The 20,147-nt window shown below is 36.8% G+C and overlaps 1 protein-coding gene across 1 annotated transcript; it reads left to right on the plus strand.

Moving 5' to 3' along the window:
- Positions 1-1,796: 1,796 nt before the first annotated feature.
- Positions 1,797-13,863, plus strand: LOC117335691 (myotrophin-like). Its single transcript, XM_033895850.1, has 4 exons — positions 1,797-1,961; positions 4,933-5,043; positions 7,887-7,970; positions 9,550-13,863. The coding sequence occupies exons 1-4, from the start codon at positions 1,887-1,889 to the stop codon at positions 9,658-9,660; spliced, it is 381 nt and encodes a 126-aa protein (XP_033751741.1). The 5' UTR covers positions 1,797-1,886; the 3' UTR covers positions 9,661-13,863.
- The last annotated feature ends 6,284 nt before the right edge of the window (positions 13,864-20,147 follow it).

Genomic DNA, 20,147 nt, shown 5'->3' on the forward strand with positions numbered 1-20,147 from the left:
TTGTAGGAAATGTGATTCGCAATACGTAGGGCAAACGTCTTTGTCGTTAAGAGATAGATTCACAAGACACCGTTTTGATATAAGACACGAAAAAGATAAACCAGTTGCGAGACACTTTAACCAAAACGGACATAGTTTAGAGCACGTAAACATAACACCGATAGAACAGGTACCAGATTCTAGTTTTCTAAATGAGAGAGAAGGTTTTTGGATTGATAAACTCCAGACTTTAACCCCACACGGCATAAACGAACAATCTGTGCCAAACCAGATCCTACCTTTTGTAATAACGTATAACACAACAGCCACAGTAGTAGGGAGAAAGGTAAGAGAACATTACAATAAACTAAAGTCAGAATTTCCTGAAATCTATAAAAACAGACTAGTTACAGCGTACCGCAAAAACAAAAACCTACAAGATCTATTAGTTAGCAGCAGACTTAAGACTAACATGTAAACTCTTCGGCCAGTGCACAGGGATTAAACCCTAATCCCGAACCATAACCTTAAACCTAACCTGGGGTGATACTGGATTACCTAGCCCTAACCCTAACCCTAACCTGGGCATGATACTGGATTACCTAACCCTAACTCTAACCTGGCATGATACTGGATTACCTAGCCCTAACCCTAACCTGGCATGATACTGGATTACCTAACCCTAACTCTAACCTGGCATGATACTGGATTACCTAACCTTAACTCTAACCTCGGATGATACTGGAATACCCTAACCCTAACCCTAACCCTTACCCTAACTCTAACCTGGCATGATACTGGATTACCTAACCCTAACCCTAACCCTAACCCTAACTCTAACCTGGCATGATACTGGATTACCTAACCCTAACCCTAACCCTAACTCTAACCTGGCATGATACTGGATTACCTAACCCTAACCCGCTACCCTCGAGGTTTAAGCGAACGGACAAATCATCTAATTAATTGTTTAATTTGTAATTTTTGTCTTAATGTCTGAACTATTGCTTTTTGGACATTTCCAACAGCATTCCTATATATCCTACATAACGTTAACATTGCTGCTATTCGATACTTATTCTCGCCAAGGCTCGCCACTTTTGTCTTTCTTTAAAATACAGCTTATATTTTAAGACACTGACCATGTTTTCTCTCTATATCAAAAAATGTTGAAGGTGACAGAATGCAAGTAGATTATCTAGATCTAATGTGCATTAATTGTATATTAGATTCTCAAGTGCATAGATATATATATAGATCATTATACATATGAGATATCTTTTAAGTATAGATCTATAACGCTATATCTTATAGTAAATAAGATACCGTAGGTAGGCCTACTTTAAGGACTGGGTCAACATTGTTACATGATGTAATGTCACCCTAATTGTCTAATAAAATGCTACCGGGGAGACAATCAGCGTGGGCCGATTTAGCCGTCCTGTGCACCTTCTCCTTTGGCTGATATTTGTTCACAGAAAAATGGCTGAGTTGATTGAAATAATTGATTTCTAGTGTAACAGTTATGTCCTTGGAAAGTTAATGAAATGGTAAAAATTACCCGTTTTCACTGATTCCATGAACGTGTTTGCCCAAAACAGCTAGTGTCTATATCAAAACAGAGACATATGTCTCTGATCAAAATAACGATATTTTCCCACTTCTTTATATCACATACACTTTTGCGATAGTGACAATGTTTCCCCTTCAAGCCTCTACCCCTTTAAAACTCGATTCTGTCTGGGTTAGAACAAAACTACTTTGATTGGCTGACGGTATCCTGCGTGAACTAATCAAATCTTTCGTTGCAAAAGGACAGGTTTTAGGGTGAGATTACTTCCGGTCTCGTATAGTGGGATAAAAGTTAGGGGAAAGTAAGCTATAGCTCAATACTGGTGCAAAGTACCATGTCTGAACTACGAGATCTTCAATGGGTTGTACAAAATGGTGACATTTCGTCCGTCAAAGCCCATTTGGAAAAGGTATGTATACTCCGCTTATGGACTATTCTGTAGTCGATGAGTAGGCCGATTCTCTGACCACGGTGAATCATCTCAATCCATCGTCGACATAGGCCTATGTAACAGTGCTACGTCGTAATAACAATAGCTGTACGTCTCGTGAAGAGAGATAATAAGGCAAAGATATAGTTAGCCAATCAAAATATCAGATAATACACAAACACAGGTGTTTATGAGGCCGTTAACAGCTCGGGGAGAAGTCCTGATTTCACTATTACCAGGTATAGTCGGATAGTGGTAACTGGTATTCCACTATAATAGCTACTGTATATATAGTTATAAAATATAAACAATAGCAAATCGAACCATTTATGCCAGAAAAGGTATACGTGACAAAAAGCGTGATATGGCCATGGTAAAACGAAGCAACCTGCCGCACCCTATTTTTTTTGTTTTATTCAGATTTAGAGAAATGAGAAATAAATAATGAGGAATACCACTATAATATTGAAATCAGGACTTCTCCCCTGGCCCAACCTGGCTAAGGGGTATTGCCGATTGCAACTGCTGACATCACCAGGTGTGTTCAGAAAACCTGCATAGAAAGGCTAATTTTCACACAACATTAGTTACTCACTGACGTTAATAGAGGATGAATGAATAGGAAAATCAAGACAAATTATATATAATTATCTCGAACCCAACAATGGTCACCAATTCCTCCTCATGACTTTTTAACGTTGGGATGCCTTTGGCTATACATTTGCAGGCTAATACAGTTCCTATTTTAACAGCAATTATTAACAAGATTTAACTGATGGTTCCAGTGTTTTACTGTTTAATGCAATGATTTATAATGAAATATGAATGATTGGTGTTCTAGACTATTTTAGATTATAAATATATATATTTTCTTAATCAGTATATATAATTTTGTTGGCCTATGATTACGTAGTTCTGTCTCAATCCTGCCTTGTAAACGAAAGTAAAAAAAATCAGTTTGATCGTGGTGGAAATTAACATGTGTCCACATGTACAGGGAAAATATCCACATGTCTTAAGACTCATTTGTTCATCCTAAGTTCATATGCAGGAACATTTCATATATTATAAGCCTAAAACCAGTCGGGCTAATGTAGTCAAATGTTTGCAATTCTATGAATAGCTTCGCAGCCAAACATTCCATGGGATAACTTCAGCTGTCACGTGACTAATCACATGGTCATCACTAATGGGCCAAAATGGCGGTGTTGTCTAATTATATAATGTTACTAAACCTGTGGCCTTTCACAGTTTCATTCACTAGACCGATTTGTCTCTCAGTTGATTGTTTTTAAAAGTTTACAAGCAGCTTTACTGATTCAGAAGTATATCATTAATGATCTTCAAAAACATTAAAGAAATACGTCAGGGAAAGAACTTTACTCAGCTATTGGGAAGTTGTCAGCAGATAAATATGTTATACATGTTTTCTTGAATATATATATATTCTATATATAGAATAGGAATAACCAGATGGAGACATTTCATCTGGTCATACAAATATAGCTGCCAGACTATAATATCCAATTTTGAATTTCTTATTTATTAATTCAGGCCTTTGGTCCTTTGATTGATCATATTCATTGTAATCAAAACAATGTTACCATATAGGCAACTAAGAACAATTGCAAAAAATCACTTGTTAGTAAATTGTCAGATGCTGAATTGGGAAATTGTTTTCTTGCTCCAAACATAAATATAAACCAGTCCTGGAATATGTTTGGAAACTTTTCAAAGAGGCTTTAGACCATGTATACGTAGCTCCCAAAAAAGAAGTCTGACTTAAACAACAAATCAAGCTGTAGATTTAGCTTTCATTTCTGAGTGAGATCAACAAAAAGTGGGGGGGGGGGGGGTGGGGTTAGTTTCATGTCACAAAGACAATCCCTGAGGTCTTTTCACACACCCCTAAAGAGTCTGAACCTTTGGGGTAATATCCTGTTATATATTAGCTTTGTTCAAATTCAACAAGTTAAATTCTGATTGAATTGAACATGAGCGTTATTTTGTTTGGTCAAATCCATTCAGGTGAGCGATATAGGTCCCTCTGGGCCTCTTGTTTCATGTTTATGTTAAGGACGTGAGAATAGGTATAGACACCTCTTGTAAACTACTTCTGTATGCACATGACTGCAATTATTTCTTCACATCACTGTCCTAAAACAATCTCTTTTGAACTATCCCTAGTTTTCAGCTGATGTCCCAATAGCTGAGGACTTTGTTATAATGGTAGAGTGGAATGAAGCAAACGCCAATAGTGTTAAAAATGCAATTGATGATAATTCGTAATTTCATTGACTTTTGTCATTTGACAATCAAAGCTAAAAAGACAGCAACTTCTAAAAAAGTGAAGAAGATTGGTTTAACGAAATGTGTACTCTTAAGTCCATTATAAAGAGCTTGAGGCATTGAATGAATCCAATACTGTAACAGTATATAAGAATATAGGGACAACCAAATTGCCAAAACTGCAGATACATGTCCAAGATAATTCGATAAAAACATTTAGAAATATTTCAGAACAAAATCTTAAAAAAATTATTTTTTAAAAATCAGCAGTTAAGAAGTAACATTTGTCAGGAATGAATTATTCACTAAATACAGCTCTTCTCAATAAAATTTGTTAAAACTTTTTTAAAGAAACCAATTTCTTGTATTAATTTTTAGCTAACCAGCCATGGTGTGGCCTCCCGTCTGTCCCTTGTCCGTTAACATTTGCTTTGAATCACTACTGGTCATAAAGTAATCGATGGAGTTTAACCAAATTTGGTCAGAAATGATCCTTTGCAGAAGGGGAACAGATTTAGCATTAATGCTTTACACGGTCAGTGTTCAAACTCTTTGTTTTGATGTACGTATACACATGAAACATAGCCCAAAAAAATCATTGCTTTTCATCCTAATGTTTCACATAAATCATCATGATAACAATTATTGTTTTTAACTTAAGGGTGTTAATGTAAATGAAGTTGTGAAGAAAAGAACTCTCCTACATATGGCTGCAGACTATGGACAGATCGAAGTCCTAAAGCTTCTACTGAAAAGTGGTGCAGAAGTAAATGTAAGTAGTTTTCTTTATATCAGGAACAGAATGAACCGGAAATGTTTCTAAACTGCTGAAATCTTAAAAGAATATGTACAAACAAACATTTGGGGAAATTGAGGTGACACCAAAGCATTAAGTTGATTCATAACACTGGTCCACTTAGGGCATGTCCCGTATACAATTTTAACAATTTGAAGCCATGCTGAAATACCAATAAAAAATAGCTTGTTAACAACATTTCCAGCACTGCCATATAGTTTGACTAAAATCACAGCAAAATAAATATCTTTATTCAAGGAAAAAACACAATGCCTTGGTGTGTATAAGGAATTCTTAGATCACCGGTTCAGTTTGACATCCTTCCAATAGACCACTGTGACTCAGTGTAAGATCACCAGTTCAGTTTGACATCCTTCACTAGACCACTGTGACTCAGTGTTAGATCACCAGTTCAGTTTGACATCCTTCCACTAGACCACTGTGACTCAGTGTTAGATCACCAGTTCAGTTTGACATCCTTCCATTAGACCACTGTGACTCAGTGTTAGATCACCAGTTCAGTTTGACATCCTTCCACTAGACCACTGTGACTCCCTATAGTGTTAGATCACCAGTTCAGTTTGACATCCTTCAGTAGACCACTGTGACTCAGTGTTAGATCACCAGTTCAGTTTGACATCCTTCAGTAGACCACTGTGACTCAGTGTTAGATCACCAGTTCAGTTTGACATCCTTCCACTAGACCACTGTGACTCCCTACAGTGTACGATCACCAGTTCAGTTTGACATCCTTCACTAGACCACTGTGACTCAGTGTTAGATCACCAGTTCAGTTTGACATCCTTCCACTAGACCACTGTGACTCCCTACAGTGTACGATCACCAGTTCAGTTTGACATCCTTCAGTAGACCACTATGACTCGGTGTACGATCACCAGTTCAGTTTGACATCCTTCCACTAGACCACTGTGACTCATTGTTATATCACCAGTTCAGTTTGACATCCTTCAGTAGACCACTATGACTCGGTGTACGATCACCAGTTCAGTTTGACATCCTTCCACTAGACCACTGTGACTTAGTGTTATATCACCAGTTCAGTTTGACATCCTTCCACTAGACCACTGTGACTCAGTGTTAGATCACCAGTTCAGTTTGACATCCTTCCACTAGACCACTGTGACTCAGTGTTATATCACCAGTTCAGTTTGACATCCTTCAGTAGACCACTATGACTCAGTGTTAAATCACCAGTTCAGTTTGACATCCTTCCACTAGACCACTGTGACTCAGTGTTAGATCACCAGTTCAGTTTGACATCCTTCCACTAGACCATTGTGACTCAGTGTACGATCACCAGTTCAGTTTGACATCCTTCCACTAGACCACTGTGACTCAGTGTTAGATCACCAGTTCAGTTTGACATCCTTCCACTAGACCACTGTGACTCAGTGTTATATCACCAGTTCAGTTTGACGTCCTTCAGTAGACCACTATGACTCAGTGTTAAATCACCAGTTCAGTTTGACATCCTTCCACTAGACCACTGTGACTCAGTGTTAGATCACCAGTTCAGTTTGACATCCTTCCACTAGACCATTGTGACTCAGTGTACGATCACCAGTTCAGTTTGACATCCTTCCACTAGACCACTGTGACTCGGTGTACGATCACCAGTTCAGTTTGACATCCTTCCACTAGACCACTGTGACTCAGTGTTAGATCACCAGTTCAGTTTGACATCCTTCCACTAGACCATTGTGACTCCCTACAGTGTACGATCACCAGTTCAGTTTGACATCCTTCCATTAGACCACTGTGACTCCCTATAGTGTTAGATCACCAGTTCAGTTTGACATCCTTCCATTAGACCACTGTGACTCAGTGTTAGATCACCAGTTCAGTTTGACATCCTTCCACTAGACCACTGTGACTCCCTACAGTGTACGATCACCAGTTCAGTTTGACATCCTTCCATTAGACCACTGTGACTCCTATAGTGTTAGATCACCAGTTCAGTTTGACATCCTTCCATTAGACCACTGTGACTCAGTGTTAGATCACCAGTTCAGTTTGACATCCTTCCACTAGACCACTGTGACTCAGTGTTAGATCACCAGTTCAGTTTGACATCCTTCCATTAGACCACTGTGACTCAGTGTTAGATCACCAGTTCAGTTTGACATCCTTCCACTAGACCACTGTGACTCGGTGTTAGATCACAGTTCAGTTTGACATCCTTCCACTAGACCACTGTGACTCGGTGTTATATCACCAGTTCAGTTTGACATCCTTCCATTAGACCACTGTGACTCCGTGTTAGATCACCAGTTCAGTTTGACATCCTTCCATTAGACCACTGTGACTCCGTGTTAGATCACCAGTTCAGTTTGACATCCTTCCACTAGACCACTGTGACTCCCTATAGTGTTAGATCACCAGTTCAGTTTGACATCCTTCACTAGACCACTGTGACTCAGTGTTATATCACCAGTTCAGTTTGACATCCTTCCACTAGACCACTGTGACTCAGTGTTAGATCACCAGTTCAGTTTGACATCCTTCCATTAGACCACTGTGACTCGGTGTTAGATCACCAGTTCAGTTTGTCATCCTTCCAATAGATCACTGTGACTCGGTGTTAGATCACCAGTTCAGTTTGACATCCTTCCACTAGACCACTGTGACTCCGTGTTAGATCACCAGTTCAGTTTGACATCCTTCCACTAGACCACTAAGACTCCTGAAAGTGACAAGACCTGTTTAAAGTGCTTTGCTTCACTGGAATTAGTGATCTGATTTATAAAGGGTTAAGATAGAAGCAGGCAAAGTGATTTTTCTTTATTTTTCTTTTTCAGGCAACAGATAGCTATGACATGACTCCTTTGTTGGCAGCAATATTTGAGAACCACTTAGAATGTGTGAAAGTACTAATAAATTCGGTGAGTGGGCATGTGGACCAATTAAGGCTAGATCTGGAAATCTTTCCCGCACAGCCATATTTGTTAGCTCACCTGGGTAGGTGACCTTATGCTGTGGTGCTGTGTCCATCGGCCATATGTCTGGTCGTCAGCCCGGCGTCAACTCTTCCATTCAAACAACTTCTTCTCAATAACCAAAAGGCCCAAAGACCTAATATTGGGCCTGTGGCATGCTGGAGTGAAGGGCTTCCAAGTTTGTACAAATGAATGAACTTGACCTACATTCAAGGTCACAGGTGGTTGGGTGTCACAGTGGTAAGGTGTTTGATTCCCCGATCAGACGTGAAAAGGTATATGGGGTCACCTGCTCGACTATGTGGGTTTTCCCCGGGTTCTCTAATTTCGTGTCTCAGTATATACGTAAGATCCCTCACATACTTCCATTTGTTGATATAACTTGTTTCGCAATTGTTGAAGATGAAGTTACATTTAAGGTCACAGGTGTCTTAAATCTTTAGTCGATGATTTATCGATATTCAAGAGACTTTTTGAGACCTGATATTAAGCCAAAAGTATGCTGGAATGAAGGACTAGATAATAAATAATAGACTTAACCTACCCTACTCTGATATTTGAATATAAAGTAGTAATCAGCTTAGTATCTGCAGAAATGACCTAGATCAACTTATATTAATAGTTGCTGTAAAATCTGGTGAGCAATACAGGCCCATGGGGCCTCTTATTAAGGGCACACAATGGCATTGATGATATATATACTTTAATCATCACACAAAGTTTTCACCAAAACCCATGGACTTGGATCAAGATATTGGTCTGGAATCATAAACATACAGTGTAGCTTGCCTAAATCGATCATGCATGGTACATAAATATTTGGCCGGTTTAGACAGGGTTTTGTTTGGAGAAGTTATCCATTTTGACCAGTCAGGATCAGAGGATACTATTGATTGGATGGTGTTTGGTATCTGAAGCAGTGTATATAATGGAGTTTAATGAATACATAGAATGAGGAATTTATAACAATTAAACTCTAATACTGATTTCATGTGCAGTAATTACAACAGTTCTCTTATCATTTCACAATGCTGCCATTGGCACTGGCTTACATCTGGCCATTCGCTACACCTCTGTACTTATTGGGTACAATAATGGTTTTGAGAAGGATCAGTCTTTGGAAGTTGCATTGTATTTGCATTCATCTTTGCCTGGGGACAAGGTATTGACCTTTATTTTGGCCTCCGGGTCAAGGTACTGACCTTCTTCTTGGCCTGGAGTCAAGGTATTTGCTGCTATCTGGGTGTAGTAAAACAAGAATATGAAAATAATAGTTGATCAATAGCTAAAGAAACACGATGATATGAGGTCAAAGTGAAGAAGTGTTTAAAAACAACAATATTCCTGGATATGTATAAAACTGTAGCAAAATCAGACAGGTTACCCTACAGTTGATATGTGACACTTTCTGTAACCCTACAGTTGATGTGTGACACTTTCTGTAACCCTACAGTTGATGTGTGACACTTTCTGTAACCCTACAGTTGATATGTGACACCTTCTGTAACCACTCTTTATATTCCAGGGTGCATCTCTAGAAGGCACAACACCAGACGGACAATCCTACTATGACGTCGCATCAGAAGAAATGAAGAAAGTATTAATAGAAGGAAGAACTGCACAGGAAAAAAGATAACTATTTTTATTGAAAATGGAAGAATGGTGTCGAATAAATAGTGCTGTCTGGATGGAAACATTTGGTATTCGATAGAAATGAGTGACTTTAATCTGCAGTGTAAAGGATTGTGATCATGCATAGCTTCAGTTGACTTACAATCATTTTATACAAGTATTTTTTTTCTCATTCGTTATTTTATAATATATACACACTATAATCTTTGATTGTTATTTAATTTTACTCTAGTTCTATCATTTGTGAAGCCATCCTATGAAATATTGTCATTCAGAAGCAGTTTTTTTTCATATGATTATTGATATTTTATCCAATATTTTCAGAATATTCAATGTATTTCCTAAAGACACTTCTAATATTAACTTCATTGTAAAATTTTGTCCTGTTTTTCACCAAGTGAATGCAGCGATAGTCATTATAACTTGTAAATGATGTGAATACCAGTAGATGGGACAAGGGATGCATATATACATGGCTATGATGAACATTGGCTCCTAGTTGGTGACGTAGTATTTATGTTACCTGCAAGATAGTTTTTTATGCAGATTCTTTTAGGGGAGATTTGGATACTGAAAATAACCGAATTCTAGCGCTTTTCTTATTATAGCACTTTTCATGCTGGGAGCGTTGTACTAAATTACGATTGCCCCAATTATCTTAATGTACTATTTAACAGTCAAGGTTAATAGGTACACAGTTATCATTTTGTTCAATATAATTTTAGTGCTTGGTCTTGGTCTTTGCGGAATCATTATTTTCAAATAAGCCCTCCTAAAACTTTGATACTTAACTTTCACACCAGGGGAGGGGATTTATTTCAGGATGAAAATGGTATGTTATATGGTTTAGGACTTAAAAACGATCTGTTACATGTCATTGTCCACCTTAAGGTAACGGTGATAAACGTTACAATCTTCAGTGACTTGGCAAAAGTATTCAATCACATGATATTTTTACAATACATGTACACTTCATTCATTTTGACAATTTTTGAATGATTTTTTTTTCTTTGTTTTTCAATGGATTTTATTGAAATTTCACTTCACAAAACTATTTAGAAGTTAATGTGGGTGCACAAATCTTTATGGCGTAAATCTGTTGGTAATACGCAAAAATTATTTTGTGCTAAATTTGTCTTATTTACGGTAATACTCAACATATTTATCTAAAAATGTGTAATCCTCCAAGCTCGGCAAACTTTAAGGAGGGTATTGAAATGTGCTCCATCTGTCCTTCAATATGCATTTATCATCAGTATCTGAGTAGTAAAAATTCTAAGAATGATAAGGATGTGCATCAATGATGCAATTCAGATTGGTCTATGGAAAACATGACGGAAACTCTTTATTTGGCTCTTCAGTAAATTAGATAAATATCTCGTTAAAAGGTTTGGTATTCTGGGTACCTACATCTGCCGAATTGCATGACATTCAATCAGAAAGGTTTTCACTGTCAAAAACATCAATGAAGAATTGCCATATATACATGTACATTTTTGTACGAGATATATAGGGTGCTGATTCAAACTATGAATTGATCCTGAATTGATTGAAATTTAATAATTGACCAATTCTATTTCATTAATAATTTGAGTTATGGATACTGCTTTTAAATGTTTTAAACAAATTCCGTCAATTTGAATTGTTTATTCATGTTAATTAACTTACAATATCACAGTAAAAATAAAATGTTATAAACATGTTATTGAAATGGAGTAATGTTATATTTGATAGAATGTTAGCCCTATTTTACGTACCACAAGAAATAAGTGTACAATAACTTATTCTTTTCATACATTGTTTAGATGCTCAGAGTATAGAAAGATCTGGAAGGTTTTGATGAACACTAGATATTCAGCTATGTATCATAGGCAACCGACTTCAGTTGTAAAGTGAGACTTTCAAAAGACTAAGTTGTAAGTGAAACTTTCAAAAGACTTATTGATAAGTTGTAATGTGAAACTTTCAAATGATTTTTTTTTTAATTAATTGTAAAGTGAGACAAATGACAAGTTTTAAAGTGAGACTTAGGAATGACTTGTGGATCATTAGGTACAGCTAGTAAACATTTTATCAGAAGTCTTTAATATATGTAATATGATATTGTCAGTGGATCAAGTTTGTAAATTGCAGTTTGACAAAACTTATACTTAAACCTATGCATGTATGCCCATCATTGATCATGTACCTTGTTTTATTTCAAAATTGACATTTACTTTATTAGTATTTAACATAATTTCTGACATTTTTTTGTGTATGAAAGGAAGGAAATATAATTGAAGATTTTTGGTATTTGTCCGGTATAGTATACTGATGATAAATTAAAAGGTATTTATCTGGTATAGTATACTGATGATAAATAGAAGATATTTATCTGGCATGGCATACTGATGATAAATCAAAAAGTATTTATCTGACATGGCATACTGATAAATCAAAAAGTATTTATCTGACATGGCATACTGATGATAAATTAAAAGATATTTATCTGACATGGCATACTGATGATAAATCCTGTTTTGAATTTGTTTTCCCCTAATCCTATATACAGATACAATAATTATTGTACATGAATTTAAGTGAAATCAGGGGTAATATAAGGGACCAAATCTGATATTGTTATGGAAACTGACCTTCAGAGAAAACTAAAATGGAGTTACAGCAGGCAGTTGTGGAATTTATAACGGGACATATGGGATGTAAACCATGAGACCATGTTGTAAAGTAAATTTTGACAATTATTTTGAAGTGTCTCGTACAGCCAAGGACCAATACATATTAGTTTAGAAGCAATATATCCCATTGATTTAAATCAGGATGATTGAAATAATAAAGGATCAAAACATTGATGATCAGAGGGCTATTTCTAATGCATGATAACCTGTTGTACGTACTGAAGTATCTAGACTGGTGTATATTATCGTGAACACACTTTGATGATGTATACAAACCTTGGTGCTATAATATATGTAAACATTACACAGGCATATTGTACTCCGGAAATTTACTCTACGGACTGAGAATAGTTAACTCTTTAAAATGTAGTACCGTTATATTGAACAGGTGTGCATATAAATGATATAGATTTAACACACTGACCCAAATATCAGACAATAACAAAAATAACAATCCGACCAAAATATCAGACAATAACAAAAATAACAATCCAACCAAAATATCAGACAATAACAAAAATAACAATCCGACCCAAATATCAGACAACAAAACAGTACAAAAAACAAACTTCAACACTGATGGACGGCCCTAAGTAGAACATCTATACAGAAGTTACATTCACATAAACACTTGTTGGGTTTTTACGATGGTAATCCTAACTACAGAAGATTTATTAACACTAAATGTATCTGAAAGTATTTACCTTGTTTTGAATAACCAAGCTCTTCTTAACAGTATGTCAAGTCTTTGGGATTTTTACCTAATTCAGATATCTGTATTTAAATAGAGATATCTTAGTTTTGAATAAAGATATCTCTATTTTCAATTCATATATCACTATTTATTCAATAATTAGAGACGTCTGTATTTAAAATAGATATCAAGATATCTCTAATTAAAATAAAGATATCTGAATTATATTGGTAAAATCTCGACTTGCTTTTATTTAGGACAAAGACGTGGATAGAGATAAATAAGTAACTAGATATCTAAACTCAAGTTATTCAAATATATGTTTATTTAATTGGCTTGTTTTCAACAAGATGAAATTATTTACTCTGGAATTTAACAATGTATTAAAATGGTTATCATGACCATTAAATTTTCTTTTTCTTATCAAATTAAAACAGTGTTGATTTCCAAATATACAGCTTTGTACAGATTAATCATAATTTGTTAGGAAGTGAGGAAGAAAAATATGTTGATTAATTGACTATCATTGACTGGTGATATTGCTATTGTTTAGGTTTTTTTGCATGCATACTTTGTGACGATAAAAATAGTCACTTATTGGTTTTCTTTTCATGTGAAATAATTTTAAAAACTTGTCACAAATTATGTAGTAATATTAATCGATGAAAATAATTAGTCTGGAGAATTTCGGTGATATGATACAGTGTAGTTACAGCAGATGATTAGCAATGCTTTTCTGTTCCTGGTGTTTATTACCAGGGTAAGTCAGTATGGAACATGTGTTCAACGCTTGGTACATTGTAAATGCAAACATTTATAATAAATGTTATTTATAAGATTTGTGACTTTTGTTGTATTTCATGCTCATTCTCCACCTTGAATGTTGAGGCATGTACAGGTGGAATGGGGATATCTGAGATTTGCATACAGCTCTCCTCCGTGTTATACGACATTATAATGCAAGATAAAATACCTAACATCACGATTTGGTGTATATTAGTGAGCCGTTGATGGTGGACCATAATGAATTGTGGGAGATTGAGCTGCCTCTGAATATTTTGCTATGCAATATTAAAATATTAGCCACATTCGTGAAATATATTTGGTATTAGATTATCTTTTGAAGACACCAAGGTATCCTCTAAGATATCCTCTAAATACTTTTCCAGCAGGGAGAGCATGGCAGGGTTTCACTTCAAAGTTTTACATAAATAGATCCATTTCTCAAAAAGTGCAAGTATAAGATCACATGTATCTCTACATAACATTTTTTACGGAAACCAGAATTTATGGTACAGTGACTGGAAGTTAAGGATGCAGGAATCTGGACTTGAAAGCCAAGTTTTTTGTGTTAAGCTCATTTTCTCAAAAAGCAGTCCGGCCAGAATGACCTGTTCAACTTTGATTAGCATATGGATTACAGGCGAGTCGATAATCAAAGGGAAATATGCAGGGACGTACATACATACAGTATATTCTATGTGTCCCTGGTATGGCCATTCACATTGACAAATCAGTCGTGTGGGTATTTTTTCCATTAAGATATTTTTAGCCCACCATCATCAGATGGTGGGCTATTCAAATCGCCCTGCGTCCGTGGTCCGTCGTCCGTCCGTCCGTCCGTCCCTCCGTCCGTAAACAATTCTTGTTATCGCTATTTCTCAGAAAGTGCTGAAGGGATCTTTCTCAAATTTCATATATATGTTCCCCTTGGTGCCTAGTTATGCATATTGCATTTTGAGACCAATCGGAAAACAACATGGCCGACAGGCAGCCATCTTGGATTTTGACAATTGAAGTTTGTTATCGCTATTTCTCAGAAAGCACAAAAGGGATCTTTCTCAAATTTCATATGTAGGTTTCCCTCGGTGCCTAGTTATGCATATTGCATTTTGAGACCAATCGGAAAACAACATGGCCGACAGGCAGCCATCTTGGATTTTGACAATTGAAGTTTGTTATCGCTATTTCTCAGAAAGTACTGAAGGGATCTTTCTCAAATTTCATATATATGTTCCCCTTGGTGCCTAGTTATGCATATTGTATTTTGAGACCAATTGGAAAACAACATGGCCGACAGGCAGCCATCTTGGATTTTGACAATTGAAGTTTGTTATCGCTATTTCTCAGAAAGCACAAAAGGGATCTTTCTCAAATTTCAGATGTAGGTTCCTCTTGGTGCCTAGTTATGCATATTGCATTTTGAGACCAATCGGAAAACAACATGGCCGACAGGCAGCCATCTTGTATTTTGACAATTGAAGTTTGTTATCGCTATTTCTCAGAAAGTAATGAAGGGATCGTTCTCAAATTTCATATGTATGTTTCCCTCGGTGCTTAGTTATGCATATTGCATTTTGAGACCAATCGGAAAACAACATGGCCGACAGGCAGCCATCTTGGATTTTGACAATTGAAGTTTGTTATCGCTATTTCTCAGAAAGCACAAAAGTGATCTTTCTCAAATTTCATATGTAGGTTCCTCTTGGTGCCTAGTTATGCATATTGCATTTTGAGACCAATCGGAAAACAACATGGCCGACAGGCAGCCATCTTGGATTTTGACAATTGAAGTTTGTTATCGCTATTTCTCAGAAAGCACAAAAGGGATCTTTCTCAAATTTCAGATGTAGGTTCCTCTTGGTGCCTAGTTATGCATATTGCATTTTGAGACCAATCGGAAAACAACATGGCCGACAGGCAGCCATCTTGGATTTTGACAATTGAAGTTTGTTATCGCTATTTCTCAGAAAGTAATGAAGGGATCGTTCTCAAATTTCATATATATGTTCCCCTTGGTGCCTAGTTATGCATATTGTATTTTGAGACCAATTGGAAAACAACATGGCCGACAGGCAGCCATCTTGGATTTTGACAATTGAAGTTTGTTATCGCTATTTCTCAGAAAGCACAAAAGGGATCTTTCTCAAATTTCAGATGTAGGTTCCTCTTGGTGCCTAGTTATGCATATTGCATTTTGAGACCAATCGGAAAACAACATGGCCGACAGGCAGCCATCTTGTATTTTGACAATTGAAGTTTGTTATCGCTATTTCTCAGAAAGTAATGAAGGGATCGTTCTCAAATTTCATATGTATGTTTCCCTCGGTGCTTAGTTATGCATATTGCATTTTGAGACCAATCGGAAAACAACATGGCCGACAGGCAGCCATCTTGGATTTTGACAATTGAAGTTTGTTATCGCTATTTCTCAGAAAGCACAAAAGGGATCTTTCTCAAATTTCATATGTAGGTTCCTCTTGGTGCCTAGTTATGCATATTGCATTTTTTGACCAATCAGAAAACAACATGGCCGACAGGCAGCCATCTTGGATTTTGACAATTGAAGTTTGTTATCGCTATTTCTCAGAAAGCACAAAAGGGATCTTTCTCAAATTTCAGATGTAGGTTCCTCTTGGTGCCTAGTTATGCATATTGCATTTTGAGACCAATCGGAAAACAACATGGCCGACAGGCAGCCATCTTGGATTTTGACAATTGAAGTTTGTTATAGCTATTTCTCAGAAAGTAATGAAGGGATCTTTCTCAAATTTTATATGTAGGTTCCCCTCAGTGCCTAGCTATATATAGTTTTGCATATTGGGACCAATCGGAAAACAACATGGCCGACAGACAGCCATTATCGCTAAATCTTAAATTTTATATATAGGTTCCCCTTGTTGGAAAAATACTAGCTATAGAGGGCTGTTTCTGAATTTACACAGATTAGTAAGACTTAGAGGAAGGGAAAAGTAGAGAAAAGATCAATCTGACATGGAACCTATAAAGATCATTCAATGGTGGGCGCCAAGATCCCTCTGGGATCTCTTGTTTTGTTTGGATGTTGTTTTAACATTTGTCAATGCATATTTGTTTGAATTTTCATGTTTGATTTTTTTTTTCAATTCTACATTCAATTAATGTCATATTCTGGCAGCTTGACTATTTGACATGTAGACACGAGATAATCCCAACGACGGAGAATATTCTGTTTTACAAATTTGATAATCAAACTATATCTATACATTTGATAACCTTAAGAATATATCCAATGTTATTTAGAGTATACTAATCAACGAGCACATGTTTTTATATCCATTATACAGTCTTAATTGCTTCTCCCAGCCAATTAACAAATTAGTACATAGGTCAATAAGAATGAATTCTATTATATATTAGGTGTGTTTTGGTAATTTTTTTAATTTGCTTAAAACTTACCCAATTGACAAAGCAAGACATAATTATGTGTAATTCTTGTTGTCTCCCCTTCGAATGAGCATTGGTCTTTAGCCGAGACAAAGTCAAGCCAACTATTGCTATACCCCTGGTCTCGGCAGCATCCGTAGACAGCTCTAAGGTTGTAGTTTTTAGCCCACCATCATCAGATGGTGGGCTATTCAAATCGCCCTGCGTCCGTGGTCCGTCGTCCGTCCGTCCGTCCGTCCGTCCCTCCGTCCGTCCGTCCGTCCGTCCGTAAACAATTCTTGTTATCGCTAATCCTCAGAAAGTACTGAAGGTATCTTTCTCAAATTTCATATGTAGGTTCCCCTTGGTGCCTAGTTATGCATATTGCATTTTGGGACCGATCGGAAAACAACATGGCCGACAGGCTGCCATCTTGGATTTTGACCATTGAAGTTTGTTATCGCTATTTCTGAGAAAGAGCTGAAGGGATCTTTCTCAAATTTCATATGTTGGTTTCCCTTGGTGCCTAGTTATGCATATTGCATTTTGGGACCGATCGGAAAACAACATGGCCGACAGGCAGCCATCTTGGATTTTGACAATTGAAGTTTGTTATCGCTATTTCTAAGAAAGTACTGAAGGGATCTTTCTCAAATTTGATATATGGGTTTCCCTTGGTGCCTAGTTATGCATATTGCATTTTGGGACCGATCGGAAAACAACATGGCCGATGGGCAGCCATCTTGGATTTTGACCATTGAAGTTTGTTATCGCTATTTCTGAGAAAGTACTGAAGGGATCTTTCTCAAATTTTATATGTAGGTTTCCCTTGGTGCCTAGTTATGCATATTGCATTTTGGGACCGATCGGAAAACAACATGGCCGACGGGCAGCCATCTTGGATTTTGACCATTGAAGTTTGTTATCGCTATTTTTAAGAAAGTACTTAAGGGATCTTTCTCAAATTTCATATGTAGGTTTCCCTTGGTGCCTAGTTATGCATATTGCATTTTGAGACCAATCGGAAAACAACATGGCCGACAGGCAGCCATCTTGGATTTTGACAATTGAAGATTGTTATCGCTATTTCTCAAAAAGCACAGAAGGGATCTTTCTCAAATTTCATATGTAGGTTCCCCTTGGTGCCTAGTTATGCATATTGCATTTTGAGACCGATCTGAAAACAACATGGCCGACAGGCAGCCATCTTGGATTTTGACAATTGAAGTTTGTTATCGCTATTTCTGTGAAAGTACTAAAGGGATCTTTTTCATATTTGTTATGTAGGTTCCCCTTGGTGCTTAGTTATGCATGTAGCATTTTGAGACCAATCAGAAAACAACATGGCCGACAGGCAGCCATCTTGGATTTTGACCATTAAAGTTTGTTATTGCCATTTCTGAGAAAGTACTGAAGGGATTTTTCTCAAATTTCATATGTAGGTTCCCCTTGGTGCCTAGTAATGCATATCGCATTTTGGGACTGATCGGAAAACAACATGGCCGACAGGCAGCCATCTTGGATTTTGACCATAGAAGTTTGTTATCGCTATTTCTGAGAAAGTTCTGATTGGATCTTTCTCCAATTTCATATGTAGGTTCCCCTTGGTGCATAGTTATGCATATTGCATTTTGAGACCAATCAGAAAACAACATGGCCGACAGGCAGCCATCTTGGATTTCGAAAATTGAAACTGGTTATCACTATTACTAAGAAACTAATGAAGGGATCTTCCTGAAATTTCATATGTAGGTTCCCCCAGGTGCCTAGTTATGCATATTGCATTTTGAGACCAATCGGAAAACAACATGGCCGACAAGCAGCCATCTTGGATTTTGACAATTGAAGTTTGTTATCACTATTTCTCAGAAAGCACTGAAGGAATCTTTCTCAAATTCCATATATATAGGTTCCCCTTGGTGCCTAAATCTTAAATTTTATATATAGGTTTCCCTTGTTTGAAAAGTACTAGAGGTTTCTTCTGAGTTTACACAGATTAGTAAGACTTAGAAGAAGAGAAAAGTAGAGAAAAGATCAATCTGACATGGAACCTATGAAGAACATTCAATGGTGGGCGCCAAGATCCCTCTGGGATCTCTTGTTATAAAACAGTATTGTGTCAATACTTAAAACAAGAGATCCCAGAGGGATCTTGGCGCCCACCATTGAATGATCTTTATAGGTTCTATGTCAGATTGATCTTCTCTCTATTTTTCCCTTCCTTTTACTAATCTGTGCAAATTGAGATATCCCTCCAGTACTTTTCAAACAAGGGAATCCTAGCTATATAAGAAATTTGAGATTTAACGATAATGGCTGTTTGTTTGCCAGGTTGTTTTCAGGACAGACTGGTCCAAAAATGCAATACAAGGGACCAAGGGGAACCTACATATGAAATTTGAGAAAGATCCCTTCAGTACTTTGAGAAATAGAGATAACAAACTTAAATTGTCAAAATCCAAGATGGCGGTCTGTCTGCCATATTGTTTTCCAATTGATCTCAAAATGCAATAAGTATAATGAGGCACCAAGGGGAACCTCCATATGAAATTTGAGAAAGATCCCTGCAGTACTTTCTCAGAAATAGCGATAACAAACTTCAGTTGTCAAAATCCAAGATGGCTGCCTATCGGCCATGTTGTTTTCAGATTGGTCTCAAAACGCAATATGCATAACTAGGCACCGAGGGAAACTTACATATGAAATTTGAGAAAGATCCCTTAAATACTTTCTCAGAAATAGTGATAACAAACTTCAATTGTCAAATCAAAGATGGCTGCCTGTCGGCCATGTTGTTTTCCGATTGGTCTCAAAACGCAATATGCATAAAGAGGCACCAAGGGGAACCTACATATGAAATTTGAGAAAGATCCCTTCAGTACTTTCTGAGAAATAGCGATAACAAACTTCAATTGTCAAAATCCAAGATGGCTGCCT

The sequence above is a fragment of the Pecten maximus genome, chromosome 10, assembly GCF_902652985.1.
Source record: "Pecten maximus chromosome 10, xPecMax1.1, whole genome shotgun sequence".
Taxonomy (NCBI): Eukaryota; Metazoa; Mollusca; class Bivalvia; order Pectinida; family Pectinidae; genus Pecten; species Pecten maximus.

Coding starts and splice junctions, on each gene's coding strand:
- LOC117335691 (XM_033895850.1), top strand. CDS start 1,887: ATGTCTGAACTACGAGATCTTCAATGGGTTGTACAAAATGGTGACATT. Junction 1,962..4,932: donor TCAAAGCCCATTTGGAAAAG/GTATGTATACTC, acceptor TTTTAACTTAAG/GGTGTTAATGTAAATGAAGT. Junction 5,044..7,886: donor AAAGTGGTGCAGAAGTAAAT/GTAAGTAGTTTT, acceptor TTTCTTTTTCAG/GCAACAGATAGCTATGACAT.